The 15,930-nt window shown below is 51.9% G+C and overlaps 1 protein-coding gene across 7 annotated transcripts in view; it reads left to right on the forward strand.

Annotated features, from left to right (window-relative positions):
• The first annotated feature begins 349 nt into the window (after positions 1-349).
• LOC139694323 (uncharacterized) overlaps positions 350-15,930 on the forward strand; it is a 119,295-nt gene continuing 103,714 nt past the window's right edge. For 5 of the 7 annotated variants that reach the window (XM_071592808.1, XM_071592807.1, XM_071592812.1 and 2 more), the window contains exon 1: positions 350-1,641. In XM_071592808.1, coding sequence (XP_071448909.1) covers positions 1,612-1,641 — 30 coding nt within the window. In that variant the 5' untranslated portion in view covers positions 350-1,611. Of the gene's footprint in view, positions 1,642-8,372; positions 8,640-15,930 lie in introns of those variants that run through there. The other 2 variants (XM_071592809.1, XM_071592814.1) reach the window with 1 other exon arrangement.

Below are 15,930 nucleotides of genomic sequence, written 5' to 3' on the forward strand. Positions count from 1 at the left end.
CGTGAGGGGGGAGAATATGCGGAGAGAGCCCCCGAGGGAGGGAGCGGAAGGGCGGGCAGGGGGAAGGGCTGGTTAGATGGGTATGGAAGGGGAGGGGGTGGGAAAGGGATGAGGTCTGGGCACCCCCGTCGAAAGAGGACCTCTCTCTCTTTCGCTCCCTCCACCGTCGCCCGGCAAACCTCCACCCCTCCCTGCCCTCCCCTCCCCCTGACGCAAGCCCTGAGTGTCTGCCCTCGCCCCCTTTCCTCTCCGCCCTGTACACCGCCGCGCCCCCTCCCCGCCCTCTCCCCCCTTCCTCGCCGTCGCTCGCTCTCTTCGCTTGCCTCGCCACTCCACCACCAACCTTCCGACGAGACGTACTCTCTCGCAAGCAGACTCACGCACGCGGTTACACGCGCGCGCTTTCGTAGTCTGAGCGTACGGACGTTCGAGGAGGACAACGAGTAAGAAAAGACTTTCGGACGGAGTTAGAGAGAGTAAACACTGAAATCTCCACAGAAGCATAGGACGGGAGAAAGGAGACGTTCACTCGCAGTCTTGGTCCCCCCGCATCACTTCTCGTGCTCGTCACCTAGCGACCTTTTGGGGATTTCGGAGGAGAGAAAATTCCTTTTTTCCCCTCTTTCCAGCCTTGCTGCGGTGATACAAGAGGAATAGTGTCGTCTTCCGTGAGTGCGTTTCGGACTCGGGAGAAGTGAAGGATTTTCGTGTAAACATTGCAATATAATTCTCGTGAGATTGCGTTCCGTCGAGTCATTGTGAAGTTTTTGATTCTTCGTTTCGCTCTCATTTCCCCGGCACCCTCTTTGTGTGTGCATCGCCTGCCACTCCCCCTTGGTGTGAAGGGGTTGTTGTTATAGGGTGGAAAGAGGAAAAGTCCCCGTCGCCGCGGTAGATGTTTGTTGGCTGCTACTCCACCGCGTTTCAGCTGTTTTGGATGTGAGCGGCGGCGGGCGCGAGGAGGGGAAATCGGCGGAGAGGGAGAGAGAGAGAGAGACGAAGAGTGTAGTTTTCCCGCGGCAGGAAGGGGGTTCGACGGCCCACGTGGTCCGAACGACGTCTCGAGACCAGTGCGCGCCGCACCATCGTCAATCCCTGGCGCTGTTTTGAGCCCCGACGAGGATCTGTGAACGTTTGCCGCTTCGGGGAGACGGTTGGACTCGATTGGTGAAAGGACAAAGACAAGAGAAAATTGGTGGCGAATAACCAAAATAATAATAGCCACCTTCCCTTCCGTTTTCGAAGGGGCCGAGTGCGGTCTACAGGACGCCGTAGTTAATTCACACTAGTCTCAATTTGGGAAGGAGAGGCTTTGTTTGGGACGCCCTTCTGTCCTCACGCATCTTTTCCCATGACGTTTTGAGCGGGGAGCACACACACACAAGCAACCACCAAGGAGGCGAAGTCGAAGCGGAGAGAACAGGCGAGAGAGGTGGGAGTGTTTGCAAAGTGGTGCTGTTTTGTTGGAAGGGGGAGGAGGAGGGCGTGTCGGCCCGAGAAACCACTCGGCCATAGTTCTCTCCGGAGGTGGTGCGGTGGTGCCATCGTGCACCGCCTCAACTAACTCCCACCATCCCGCGAAAGGCGTCCGTACCCCGCTCTCGTACAGCCATGTCCAAGCGGCGAGCATCGGCCCTCAAGGTGAGTACGTGAGGTGAAACTTTCGACGACACCCCCCCCCCCAACACCCTCCTTGCACTGAAAGTACCTCCGATCCCTACCGGTTCGGATCCTTCCGTGCTCGTGCAACCCTTGCAGTAATTATAGTGAATTCTCTCCGCGGGTTTGAATCCGCTCCGTCCCGTCACTCACATTTATCGCATTGCCAATAGCAAATATATCGGCATAGGTGGCGAATTGCTTCTGTGTTCCATTCGGAAGTGTATGTTTGCTCGTAGGCTACTTTTCACTGCCAACACCGATCCAACAGGTTCCCAGTTCCTTACTGCGTCTCCCGCCACTTGCCCATTAAATGACTGCGGGTAGAAGCCCCCCCCCCCACGGTATATGTTCCTTGCTTTTCTGGTTCTACCCTGCTCTTCGCGGCTTCATCGTCGCAGGCTTGATTCGTTGGATACTTTATTAATTTCCAAGGCTAAGTTCCTTTAGACGAGCGGGACGTGCTGTTTTGTTTTCAACGGGGAAGTTTTCAACTTTTGCCGAGTTTCGTTTCTCTCGGTGTCCGCACCGTTCTCTTGCGCAATGGTTTCGACGGTATCTTCGTGATTCTTTCGGGGAATTTTGTTTTTCTTTCCTGAATCCGGTCCGCCTTTGTTGTCGGAGCCGTAGAACTAGCCTGGAAAGGGGGCGTGTTTTCGTCCGCGCAGCTTCGGGGCCAGCAGGAGAGAGAGCGCGAGCCCGCCCTCCCATCTCCCTCAGTATCGGCCTCCCACTCAGGCTCCCTCGGCTAAGACTACGTAGGGGAAAGTGGGGACCCCTCTCGTCTGCCGTCACCCACGTTCCCCCCATCGTCTCCCGAGGCCGGCCCTCCCCGCCGCTCGCTCACTCGTCGAGGAGGGAGAGGACTAGCTTCCCTACTCTCGCTGGTGGAGACGTGCCAGGTGCCGGGCGACCTCCCACTGCCGCGGAGGATGCGTCGCGGACTATCTTAGTAGGAAAAAGTTCGCGACGGCTCTCCCATTGCCCTCGTGCTCGTGAGACGCAATTGCTTGTCTAAATCGCCAATCACTCGACGCCTTATGACAGAGGTATGAATTTTTTAAACTGATGATCGCATCTAGGCATATATTACTCCGGCCCGGCCTTCAGTTTTGTCATGCCGGGACGATATCTGACGAAGTTGCGGAGGTTGTCTTCTTATCTTTTAGTTTGCGCTTATTCGTTTCTTTTTCCTACGCTGTGCAGACCTACCTATCTTAAGTATGTCTGAATCCAAGTATTAGTAGAGTTTCTTATTATGTCCCACTCATCGTGATCTTTGCCCGTCCGGCTTAAGTCCCACTGTGTTGCTGAACTTTTCCCGACGAATTGCGAGTCGTCGCCTTTTCCCGCAATCCACCGCCCTCGCCGACGCCACGCCCATTTCGAGAGGGAGGGAAGTTTTATACGCGCCAGCTTCAATTTAATCTTCATTCAAACAATATCATAACTAGCTACGACATGAAATGAAGTACTTAAATTATGATATTTACTATAGGCATGCAAATAATCGAGTCTTGCCAACGAGGATCTATAGTTTCTTCTTCTCCTTCATTATTTAATCATGAGTTGATTGCTCCAGCAGTGGTAGTCAACCATTTTTTCGAATTACTCCGTATGAATATACTGTGGACCCACCACAACGTAATGGTCATTGCGTCCTTTCGGTGGAGTTATAATGTGAAATAATCCAGCATGTTTTTAGTGAGATTACAATAATGTTATTATCATTTAGGCATTTCCTTTTTCGAATTTTTTGTTTCTATAACCTCTCTATATTTTCATTTCTGTTCTAATCCTTGTGAATCCGTGTGAATTGAGCCGAGTAATTTTTGGATTTCTGCGTTACTTCCCCATCACACGGTTCCTCGTTAAAAGTTGGTGTTGACCGGGTTGGGTGAGGTAGAAGACCCACGTCACTCTCAAATGGGCGTCTCGACTTCTTATTCTCGGTTGTTTTTGGGTTGCTGATTCCTCCTAGCGGTCCTGCTTTGGGAGGGGTGATTGGAGTTTGGGTGAGGGGGGGGTTGGTTGTGAAGTCCCCGTGTTTTCCCCGTTCCACCCCGTCGCAGTCGCTCGGCTGCAGTCGAAAGCTTTGGCTCGGACCGCCCTTTAAACTTGCCTCCTCACGTCACTTCGTCGTTTCGAAAGCCCCCCGCTTCCCCTCTCCACTGGTTTGCCTCCCATCCGCCCCCGTCGCCATCTCCGCTCCCTCTTTTCTCTTGCCACCACCCCCGACCACACTCCCCCTTCCCTCCTCGCCAATCTCCACTTGTTCCACGGGTCCGCCGCGAGATAAGCCGTTATCTAGAGAGGGAGGAGGTGTGAGGGAAAATGGGAAGGGGGGAAGGAGGAACATGGGAGGGGAAAGTTCGTGCACCACCACCACCGCTGCGACGACGGCGTTTGAGATATGCGCCTCTCTAGCCTCTGACCAACGCCACAAACACTTCCTCCCGGCTCCTCCCCTCCACCACCACCTCGCCCTCTCCTTACTTTCCCTCAGCCCCCGGAGAATTCTTTACTGAGCATGGCGTATTTTCTGGTTCCCAGTTTCATTCGTTTTGGAATTCGTTATCCAATTGTGTTTCCGTGTATCTGTCTCCCATAATCATTAGTTGCTCTGAATTCATAGTCTTTGTACTTAATATGCATTTTTGCGTATTCTATTGAGTTTTATAACATTTGTCCGGCGTTGAAAGGCATAGGCAGTGTGTTATAGAGAGCAGAATAATATGACCAATGGCAAAACCTTCGTGTTTTTTGGTTTCTCTTCAGTGCCTATCACAATCCGTCTTCATAAGAGTTAGCCAGTCTATAGTTGTCACTATGTTGCCAGTCTACATTTGCCACCTGTTATACAGATTTATGGTTTTCCGTATGTTACCTATTCCTACGATACGGTTTAGGCGTGGACATTATCAATGTAACATGAATATATTGATGCAATTTGACCAATACGGACGAACCTTTCGATCGGTTTTGGATTCGAGTGTCCGCGATTTGATTCCGTACCGGTATTTCTAAAGTGAGGGTTGTCGGGGATACCGCCTGTCTCGTTGGTCATCTGATGGATATGCATTGTCTCCCTGTAAACATTTTCCTCCGTGAAATGTTTTATTTTCTTCCAAAGCCCAGTTATTTTCCCGACATTTGAGCTGTAAATGTGCGTAGTAATTGCAGAGATTACGTTCGTTTGTAGCGTCGTTTATTGTCATGTTCGTATGCGCCCTCATGACGTCTCCTCCCCTTTGCCCTTTTCATTCCCGCCGGCCGCCCCCCCTTTCCCCTCCACTGCGCACCAACTCCCGTCCGCCGAACGCAGTCCCCCCTTTGCCCCCTCCCTCTGTGCCCCACCCCTGATGCCTGCTCGATCAGCTGATCGCTACCGCTCGCAACTCGTCCTCCACACCTCTTTCCCTTCCGACGGCCAAATTCATTTTTTGGGGCCCTTCCGCGTAGCGTCGACCGCTGCCTCACGAGATCCATTTTAATCCCCCTCGCGGGAGGCGGACCGGGTGGACGTTCTCTCCCCCCATCTTCTCGCATCCCCTCCCGACCCTTCACCTCTCCCTCTCCTCGCATCTATCCCCTTTTCCACGTCGACACCCGCCGCAGCCCCGTCCTAAAAGTATCATCCTTCCCGACCCCGTGTGTCCCTCCCGGGATGCGTGCGGAGGGGTGTTTTTTTCCCCTTTATCGTGCCTCGTAGTTGAAGGTTGGGGCGGGGGCCATAACGTCTATCCCGTCCGTGATGCAACGCCGTGACCGCCCCCATCGTCAGCCATCCTCCCCGTGAATGTTCGGGGTGCCCGAGATGGGTTTCTCCTCGTTTGTTCTTCTCTCGTATTTTCTTCTTGTTTTCAGTCGATGTAATGTAAGCTTTGTGTCGGTCCATATATCCCAAAGGCATCATTATTTTGACACCGTACCCATCGACGCCGCGCCGTATGGTATGTTTGCGTGGAAAGTAATATTTCGTGGTTTCAACCGGGGTGAACTTAATACTTTTTGTGATTGATTTCTCGCATGATGAATTTAAGTTATTCTTCGACACACAAAATATCCTGGGATTGTGGTGAGGATTGAAATGGGGGGTTCTGCACCCTCATCCGCTCTTCCACGACACCTTTCGGCGAATGGAGGACTCCTCCATAGCTTGTGGAGCATTCTTTCCGGTTCTCCTCAATTCGGAGCATTCATCTGGTCAAGTTAGTTACCAAGGGCAATTTCACTGATTCGTATCATAAGTTTAAGTAGAGGCTATACAGAAGTAATTTGAACTGGATTTAGAGTTATAAATTCAGATTGATGATTTGATGACGTAGTCTGTCGTTTAACGTAGTATAACTATGTCAATCGGCTTCATCAGTGGCCGCCGTCTCCCTGTATGGGGGTAACACGTTAGTGGATGTCATGAGTTTGAGGAGGCTTCGAATTAGTTGTTTTCGCAGTTGGTATCGTCTAGCCAAATAACAGGATATTTTCGAAATGTTGATATTGAATGATATAACTAGGGCACTAAGGTACTTTACTCTGATAAATTCATCTCGAGATTTATATCGATTGGCCTTAGAATAAAAATTTATAATGGTATTACATTGAATTAAATTACCTTTGTAAACAGAGTCAACCAATTGGAATGATTTAGAGGGACCTTTCTTGGGAATGATGTTTATCAGGACAGTTCTTAAAATAAAAAGATTTCAAGACAAGTCTGTTGAAGAAAAAAACTATTTGATTCTATGTGAAAATAAACATGGCTGCGGATGATTACTGGCCATTGCGAAGTGGTCATCGTGAAGGGTCACCATCGAATGTACTAGTAGGTGCTGATATTTTTCCCGGCTGAGCAGAGAAGAGGAGATGTAAGGGAAGTTTTGTTGTGCAATTTTGACCTCGGGACTAAAATCCCGACAACCCCTTCCACCCCTCTCCGAGTGGGGGGCAGGGGAGAATCCGATGCTTAAGGACAGCCTGCCGAGATGTGAGGTGAGGGAGTGGGTGGCGGTCAAGGGGAGAGTGGAAGGATCGTCCCCCGCCCGAGCCTCTCCTCCCTCCGCCGAGCAATTTGTTGTCCGCCGCGCCCCCAATCTCTCCTTTCATGAGCAAAGTTCCTAACTAGGCCACGGCCAAACCCCCCTTTCCTCCTCCATCCAGTCCACCCATCGCTCACCCGCGGACACGCGTCGTTTTCTCCGTCACCCCACCTCTCCCCTCCCCGCCGTCGGCACGACCCCGCCTCCGCGGCATCCTGGCGGGGGGGGGGGGAGAGAGCGGCGTCGCCCGTAAACGCACTTCTTGCGGAATTCCCTGCGTGTATGAGGCGTCGAGGCGGGAAGACATTAATGCAACCTTCCACCCCTCCGTCCGTCGTCTAGCTCCCCCGGCCCTCTTCGCAATCTCACAGCCGCCGCGACACACACCGCCCGCCCCACCCATGTGCATGCAGTCAGTCTCCGTGCCCCCCCCGCCCCCACCCCTTTCCACCGCACCCCCCTCGCCACTCGCCCGCGGCACAAAATACACACGCGCGCATGCGAAGGACATTTCGCGCGGTTGATCGTTGTTCCCGATGGAGCGGGTGGTCCGGGCGCGGTCGCTTGGGAGGACGCCCGGCGCCCTCTCGTAGCAGTTTTTTTTCGTCATCCTTGCACCATTTTCAACTTGTGCACTCGCGCCCGTTGCACACGTGGCTCTGGTAAAAAGGGGAGGGAGGGGGGTGACATTGTGATATTTTTAATCCGTGCTTAGCCTTTGGAGTTTTATTGCCGAAATAAGGGAGAAAACTGTCTTTTCAAGATTTCAATCGAAATTGAAATCTACGGAACGTTATTGTAATAACGTAGTAATAACGTAATATGTAGAGTGTAAAAGTAGTTTCTATATGTTGATAGAAATTGCATTCAATAGACTTTTTTTGTACATTTATTTGTGTGTTATGACCCTTATCTGTCCGTTAAACTTCCGTCGCATCTTAACGGAAGCATTGAGAAGCGGCGCATGCTGTTCTTGTCTAGTTTCTCTGAATGGGTTTTGGTATGAAGGATTAAGTCACGGTAGGAGCTGTAATGATAATTACGTCATAAACTTAAAGAGAGATGAATATCTTTCTATGCGGAGCAAGATTTTAACGAGAGATGTTACGGTCTCAAAATTGTATTTTTGTTGAATTAACGAAATGTCAACTGCCGTTTGGGGGTTTGCAGGGTCCCTCAGTTTCAGCGAAGACTTGACGGCCTGGAATACTTCCCCTGATCTGCTATCGTCATCCTGGCACGGTAAATTTTCTTCAGGATGATCCATTTCCCTCCCCCGGACTCCGAATTTCAAAACTGTTCCACTGTTTTCCGCTGTACCAGAGTACATTTCTGCAAGCGGTCGGAGTCGCCTCGCCAACGTTGTCTTCTCCGCCTCGTCCCTGCCCTCGGGAGAACAAGTGCTACCGCGGATACTGACTGCCTCGGGGCCTCGTCACTCCCACCCACCCCTCCCTCCTCCCTCTCTCGCCATGGCAACGGAGATATCACCCCCCATCCACCAACCCTCCCCGCCCACTCCTCATCTCCACCCGCCCCCACTCAACGCCCACCGACCCGCCCACTCCCGCCCTCAACCCCCTTGCCCCTCCTGCCCCTTGTTCTCGGGTCGCTCCCTCCCCCTCGACGATGTTTTCACATCGCCGCGCGGACTGCGCCGTTTACTATTCGCCATCGGATCGCTTCAGCGGGGCATTCATACTGGAAAAAGTGACGGGCGCCGCTCATTCTGTCCCTGCTCGCGTCTCCGCTCCCACCGACGATTTGACGCGGACGCCGCCGTTTCTCCCTCCGCCACCGTCTTGTCTTCTCCGCGTGCGCCGACGGCCGCCGCTCGCCGAAGGGATTTCGCCGCCCTCACGCCGGAGTGCATCTCGGCGGACGTGGCTGATCGCTCCCGCCCTGCCTCCTTGTATCCACATGGATTATCGTTGCCATTAGGTGAGGTGAGGGCACATCGTGGTCCTCTTCTCTCCCTCCCCCACCCCCTATCCCACCTCGCGGAGAGGGTGGACCACTTGAGATATTTATTTGTGTGTGCGCCACGCGGATTTTCGCTGTTTGGTGAGACGTAATTGTTTCTCGGGTGAAAGGGAAAATCTATGTTGTACTTTTGCTTTGACAAAACATTCATTTGTTGCCGTCACCGAATTGGGATTTTCTCGGATGACTGCACGTGTCTTGATTGTCTGTCAATGCGTTTACGATAATATTGTTTTTATTATTGCCTACCTTGGTAAATATTTCCTAATCGTCTAGGAGGTCCGCGGTGTTTCTGTATTTCATTGGGTTCACCTCATAAGAAAAGCTTTGATTAGGTTGCGGCGTTGGCGTTCTTCGGGGAAAATCATTGTTTATCGTTGGGCAATGTGTGAACTTTGGTGACATTGCTCCTGAGCCTTGCTTCTTGCATTTCTTTGCCTCGTTTTTCTCCTTGTAGTCCCAGAAATATCATTTGGATTTTGCGTTGTTTTGCTGGAAGGTTTTGCAAAGCTGTCTTTACACACTTTGTCGAGCACTATTGGTGTTTGTGATTTTTAGCACAAGCTAAAGCATCGTCGGGGATTCAGATACACTAGGCTACTAAACTACTGAGTGTTTGTGTTGACGGAAGGTGAACGGAGTCGGGTCGAACTTGTAGAATATGCACTTCTTTGAGGTTTTCGTCAGCGTAAAATATCATTTTGACATGCGTGTTCATTTTAACTTGGACCTTTCAAGACCACTTCTGCGTCGCGCAAGATTTCAATAATGGTTACTTGGTGGGATGAGATCCTCTTTGTTTACCCTCTATTAGGCGTAGGGCATATTTTATCGATTTTTTTACGATGTGGGTGAGACCTGTCTGTGATGACAGATGCCTCTCCCAGTCGTTCTCCCCTTGGGCCATCGTATTCGACGCGCGTCGCCATCTGAATACGAGTTTTTAATAGGATCGGGCCGGAGATGGTTAATTGGTCGCTTCCCCGAGGAGAGCTGCAGGGGAATGGGTCTCCGGGGGGGTGCAGAGGGTGTGGATTCCGTTGCGGAATAGTGGCCAACGGCGTCTCCCAAGTGGAGAATACGCATAGCGTGTTCAGGGGACAGAGACGGCGGGGGAGAGCAGGAGGCAATGGCGAGAGAGTGACAAAGAGACTGGGACAGACGGAAGGAAATATAGAGGTGTGGGGGGTGGAAAAGGGAGGGCTTGGTGACCAACGGGGGTGGGTATCTCTCGTGGGGGGTGGGGGACGACGGAGAATGTGCCTCGAAGGCAGTCTAGGAGGCTAGGCTGCTGCGGCTCCCTCGTTTCTCCGCCTCGAGAGAGAGGGTGGGGTGGAGTTGGTGTTGGGGGTGGGTGTTGGTCGGGGGAAAGCGGCGGGGCAGGGATTGCGGAGGGGCGGTGGGGGCCTTGCTTCGCTTTCTTCATGGACTGGGTCGTTTTTCCTCGGGAAAAACGCCGTGGGGTTGTTGGAAGGGTTTGGCGTGGAGGCGGATCGTGGGTAGGGGAGAACAGAAGGTGGAGGCTCTCCAAAGGGGACTACGGATTCAGTAGCGCGGCAAACAGCTCGTACCGGCACGGAGTGAATCTAACCTGGCTCTCTGGGCTGTAGTAAATTTTATCCAAGGGTATCATTTTGATTGATTTCGCACATTTCAACTGGTAGTTCTCGTCATCTGTTGTGAAAGTTCCCTCTAGTTGAAAGATGTCCCTAATTTTATTGATATCCCTAATTTTTAGAATGTAGATTGTACATTTCAGTGGTCCCTATCTAATTTTTGCCTCCAAGAACGAAGACATTTTCAGGGCCGGTAGGCCTATTCATAGTGTAATTCAAGTGCAGAGAAATAAAGCTTATAAAACGGAGCGATTGAGAGAGACGGACTGATTGAGGTTCTAAATATCATACATTTTAATGTTTTCCTGTAAATCTTCTTGGTTGCTGTTGGAGGAAGTCGCGTGTTGTTCGCTGTTCATTTGCGAGACCATATTATATTTCTGATTTATGACTACGTTTCCGGGCGAGCCATGTCAGTGGCTTAGTATTACTATCCGCCTTGGCCTGAAAATTTAAAATGTCTCCTTTACGCAATTATGATTTGTGGTCAGTGTCGAAAATTGTTTCCCCCTCAGAGCATGTAGCGGTCCGACCGGTCGCCGTGCTCGTATGTATTGTGTTAAGAGTGAGATTTGGGATTACTGAGACCTGATTCTTGTGTCACAGACCGAGAGGTGGGGAAAATTACTCCAATGGGGGGGGCAAGTTGATTCTAGTTTCTGTTTTTAGATCTTGTCTCTCTTTGCATTGTTCTTTTTGTATTGTATGGCCTCAGAATTCATAGAACTTAAAAACTTCAATTAATAATCCAGTAGCCCAAGTCATAGATTGTGATTGATCTTCGAGAGCGACGTGGTGAATTTTGAAGAAGTAATGAGCTTGTGGGTCCCTTCCTGTGTTCAGTTCGGAGGATGTAGGAGGAAGAGGTGAAGGGTAGTGAGAGAGTTAAAAGGAAGGGTGTAGGTGGGGTGAGTGGGAGCAGAAACTGGAGGGGAGTTCGGGCGGGGGAGGGAGGTGGCAGGGGAGGTAAAGGGTTGAACTGGCTGTTGTGTGGGGGGTGTAAGGCGAGTGGCGGGGAAGAGATGGACGGCTCGGGTTGGTGGAGTGGGCAGGGGTGAAGGGAGGTGGGAGTGACGCCGTGGGGAGGGATGGGGGAGGCACACGGTGGAGGGCGGTGGGGGGATTGAATGCGTGGGGCTTGAGAAACAGGAGACCGAGCGATAGGGGGAGAAGGAAGGAGGTGGGAGCTCCAGCGGGCATTGGTCAAGATGCGGCCTGCCGTCCTCCAGTCCACCCCCACCCTGGTTTTCCCCATTGCTTGCGTCAACGTGTTCCCGCAAGAATTGTGTTCTAGTGTTAACACCATTTTACCCGCTCTCCTTGCGTTCATCTAAACTGATGTTTTCCGTCCTTCGCCTTATAGGCGTTTTGTTTGCTGATGCGCGCATTTGTTGCTGTTGTTTCCTTGCAATATTTTTGTGTTATGCTTTGAGGATAGAAGTTGTCTGTAATTGTCAACTGCCGGTGGCGTTTGTTGAAATTAGCGATGGGAGTATTCCGTTGCATTTAGCTGGATTAGTTGATTGAGGGATTGAATTCGTCAGCGATCGGAAAGAAGACTACTGTTCTGCTTGACACTTGATTGTGAACTGGGGAGGATTGTGAATTTTCGTCACGGCTCACATCGGCGACCAAGTGACTACCACCACGTGTTTAACCATCATGATGCTTGCTTGCTTGGGCTGAGAGCATTCCTTGGGAGCTCAGTGTCGGTGCTACACCGGTCTCCTGCCTCGCCCTCCCCCTCCTCCTCTCGTCCTTTTCCTCTCCCCATACGTCACTCTCTCTCTCCTTCCCCGCCTCTCAAGCCGCCCTCCCCCTTTCCAGCCGTCCGCCCTCCCTCCCTCGTTCCCCGGCCCCCATCCCGCCAGCAGCCTTCTTGATCTTCTTTGAGCGCGACGTGTCTGATGGGCGAGCGGGAGAGTGGGGTTCCGGGTGGCGGAGGCAGGGAGAGGTGGGGTTGGGGCGGCGCTGGGGGGTGGGGTGGGGCGGGGGGTGAGGGAAATAGCGATGCCACTATACACCGCGCTCGGCAGCGGATGGGCTCTCTGCAGAGGCGGGAGTAGCCTTTATTTTTTAGGACGAGGGAGTAGAGAGGGGGTGGTGTGCGAATGGGTTGGGTTTTTATGTGACGGGGGAGGGGCAGGATGGGGAGGAAGGGATGATGGGAAGGAAGAAGATTGAGAGGAGGGATATAGCGGTTGGGAGAGAAAAAAATTATAAAGTGGAGGGGGTGGGGGGTGTATGGAGGAAGAAAACCCTTCTTCTTCCAAGCGGACTTGTGGATGGGGGCATGGGATGTTGCGTTGAAAGTCGGCGTTGGTAGAGAAGGTTGGGCGGGCGGGTGGTGATGTTGGATGGTGGTGTTGGTGATTCTTTGTGGCGGCGGAACGGCTGTGGGGGGTTGGGTGGAGAGAGAGAGTGGCCGCTCGGGAGGGGTGGAATGTGGTTGGCCGGAGGGGGAGGGAGCGAGCGGGAGACTTGGGTGACTCCGAGTTCGTAGCCCCCTGACGGGAGGAGGGGTGTGGGGGTGGTGGGGGAATGGGCGGTGTGGGGGCGGGGGAGGGAAAGGGCCGAGGAGGAATGGAAAGGGGTTGTTGAGCCCGGAAGGACTGACGGGGGGTGGGGGACGAGGGAAAGGCAGTGGGAGTGAGGTGTGGGAAGGCTGGTGGAGAGGGCCGCGGCGGTGTGATGGTCTCAGGAGTGTGTCAGGTTGCACCTGATGTAGGAGAGTTGTGCTCCGCCTGGATACGCGTATACGCACTGCGTGGTACAAAATGCATGCCCTTTCGGGAGCAAGGCGTCTTAGACCATCGGGCCAGAGAGAGACTCGTTCCGCGATTTATGCGCTCTTTAAATATTAACCTGTTCATGTGAAAAATGCTCTCGAGTTCTGATGAACTTATGCCACATGTATCTTATCATGGGGAAGAATACATTTTACGACATTTTTAGTTTTTTTAAATGCCATGCCGAGGGAAATTTTGTCGCTCCCGACGAATTCATTGGTCATCGTAATCTGGTTGTAATTTTTCGGCGTTTTCTGGATTTAATGATATGGGATAGATTTGATGAATTTTCAGCCCCGTATGGTCTTGTTGCTACTGTTACAAAAATTTCCCAGCAACACTCCCTCTTGTAAGTCACTAATTTGATTTGTTACCTACAATAATGTCAGCTGTATTGTACACTCTCGTAGGTTCTGATAACCAACTTTTTAATCCCCAGAATTCAGTGACTTGCGTTTGTCATATGCTTCTAAGCCTTATTATGTACGCAGGATTTTATATTTAGACAAGGTGGGATTTACATGGGACGTAAACGATATATTTGCTTTTTCTTCTACATATCTTTTTTAGACATGATTGCTGTCGATGAAGGGTTTTTCAAATTGTATGCAGCCAGCCTTTTGGGCTATCGCTATTATTTCTAAAGGCATATGCACACTCTAAAACGTTTGGGTAGGTTTAATGGCTTGCCTGAACGGATGTGCATCAGAGGTATAATCATTTAAAAAGTGTTCGTTTCTAATATTTAATTAATGTTGGGGACATATGAAAAGTTTCTATCGTCACAATGTTTTTAGACTGCCCAAGTGCCTAGATCGTCATTGGTGCTATCAGGTCGCTTCTGGATGTTTGTGAAAAGTTCGCCTCCTCCAGGCGACTCCCTCTCCCGGCCCTTTCCGTGGCAATGTTTATTTCATCACGCCCGTGCGAGCACTTTGTGGGATATTGGTGGCATCTGGGCGTTGGGGGGGGGGGGAGGGCGGTTGGGACCCAGCTCGGAAGGCGGAAAGGTGAGGGGGGCTGTGACGCTGACGCGAATTCGAGTCTTCGCGAGCGAGGTGTGTGCGCTCGCTGCTCCGGGCGGCCGGCCGGCCTTCTTTTCTCCTCCGCCGCATCCCACCTTCGGAAACGCTCATTGCCGTCCCCTTCCCACCGCCCCATCCCCGTGTCTCCCATCACCTCCCCCCCCCACTGTTTTCCTCCTTCCTTTGCGAAGCCATTTGCTGCTCCTTCGCTCCCCAGTTGTCCCAAATACCTCTCGCTTTCCGTTAAGTCCCGAGAGTCGGAGAGGAGTCTCGCCCCACACGAAACCTGGCATTTCCCTCCTCTCCCCCCTTTACTTGTTTATTTGACCCGGGGCCTGCATCGTCTGCGGCGCACCTCAGTGAACGGTCCGACTTTGGTTGCGGAGGCGGTCCGAAGTTTCCAAGGTGACTTTTAGCGGAGGGTGGTCGGATATTCGCATCACGAATGAAAGCGCATCATTCGTGGGTCGGGCTGGCATGACCCTTCAAGTAGCAGACGATTGGTCATCCAGTTTAATGATCTCATTCATCAAAATTATCCGGATCGCCTTCCGTGAAATTAATTACTTCATTGTGATTTGGTAAACCGTTGCACTGGTATGAGGTGAAAATCATCGAGTACCTCCCTCGGAGAACGTACTCCTTCATCCAACTTGGCGTTACCGACTCTTAAAAAAAAAATGTTGGTTGCATCAACACATCGGTCTTGTGTTTTGAGCCGCATTCGAAGCCATTGGCAAAGTATGCGATTTTCGATTAGCTCGTCGAGAAGGCCGCGCCTGAGGAACTCATTATGCCCATTCAAACGAGCGTTAATGCGCCTCGCAATGTTGTTTGAAATTCCTCCCTTGCCCCCTTCCTCGGAACTCAACGCTGCTTCTCCCCCACCTCCCTCATCGGCATTCGCGTACGGACCGTTTTCTGTCGTCCAACTGATTCTCACCGAGATAATTGGATTTATTTCCTCCCCCCCCCTCCTCTACGCGCACTGCGATCGGATGGTCTTCCCCGTTCTCCAGTGCATCGGTTCGCTTTTTCCCGGAGGGTATCACGCCCAGGAGGACCCGTGGCCACCTGTCTTCCGCACCAGTGAAAAGAATGGGTCGGCGATGCACTTCGTCCGGGATTGAATACTTTTGCCTCAGGCTCGCGATCTCCCGACTTCTCCGCTTCGCTCTGTCTCTCTCCTTCTCTCACTTCCTCGTGTCCCCTCTGTCGAAACTTGCGATCCCCCTCGGTGACGTCATTTTTCTCCCCCATCCCTCCACCAGGCCTCGCCCCTTCCTCCCTATGTCGCTTAACACGCCAGTTCTCCCTCACTCCGTGCTTAGGTTTCCCGCATCAGCCACAGCAGAGATAGCCGTCTTGACCGCGCTTACGGTCTGTTTTGTTCGGCATGAATCCGGTGGATATAGATTTTATGACTATCGCCCTTTCTCTGTCATTTCTCTCATATTCAAACTTGTGATCTGCGTTTAGGGGATTAACGTGATTCCTTCTTCTAGGTTCCCCAAAGTTAAATTCCGACATGAATCAGTAAGATGTTGAGACGTGACAAATTGTTTTCCTTCTCGTCATCTCGTGAAATAATCCATGTCCGCGTGTCTTTCAGCGGTTGCGTGGGTGGAGGTGTCTCCCTGTGCGGTTCTTGCTCCGCTCCTCGGAGGCAGTCCGAATGTAATTGTTTTCTCAACACTTCTCTCTCCGCCTTCGGGCGCCTTCCGTCGCCGTGCCGTTGCGTCACGTCCCGCGAGTCGTCCCTCTCCCCCGCCTCTTGTTCTTCTTATCTCTCCACCGCTCACTCTCTTTGAGCCCACCA

This window comes from Hetaerina americana, unplaced genomic scaffold (assembly GCF_022747635.1).
Source record: "Hetaerina americana unplaced genomic scaffold, ioHetAmer1.1.p SCAF_5, whole genome shotgun sequence".
Taxonomy (NCBI): Eukaryota; Metazoa; Arthropoda; class Insecta; order Odonata; family Calopterygidae; genus Hetaerina; species Hetaerina americana.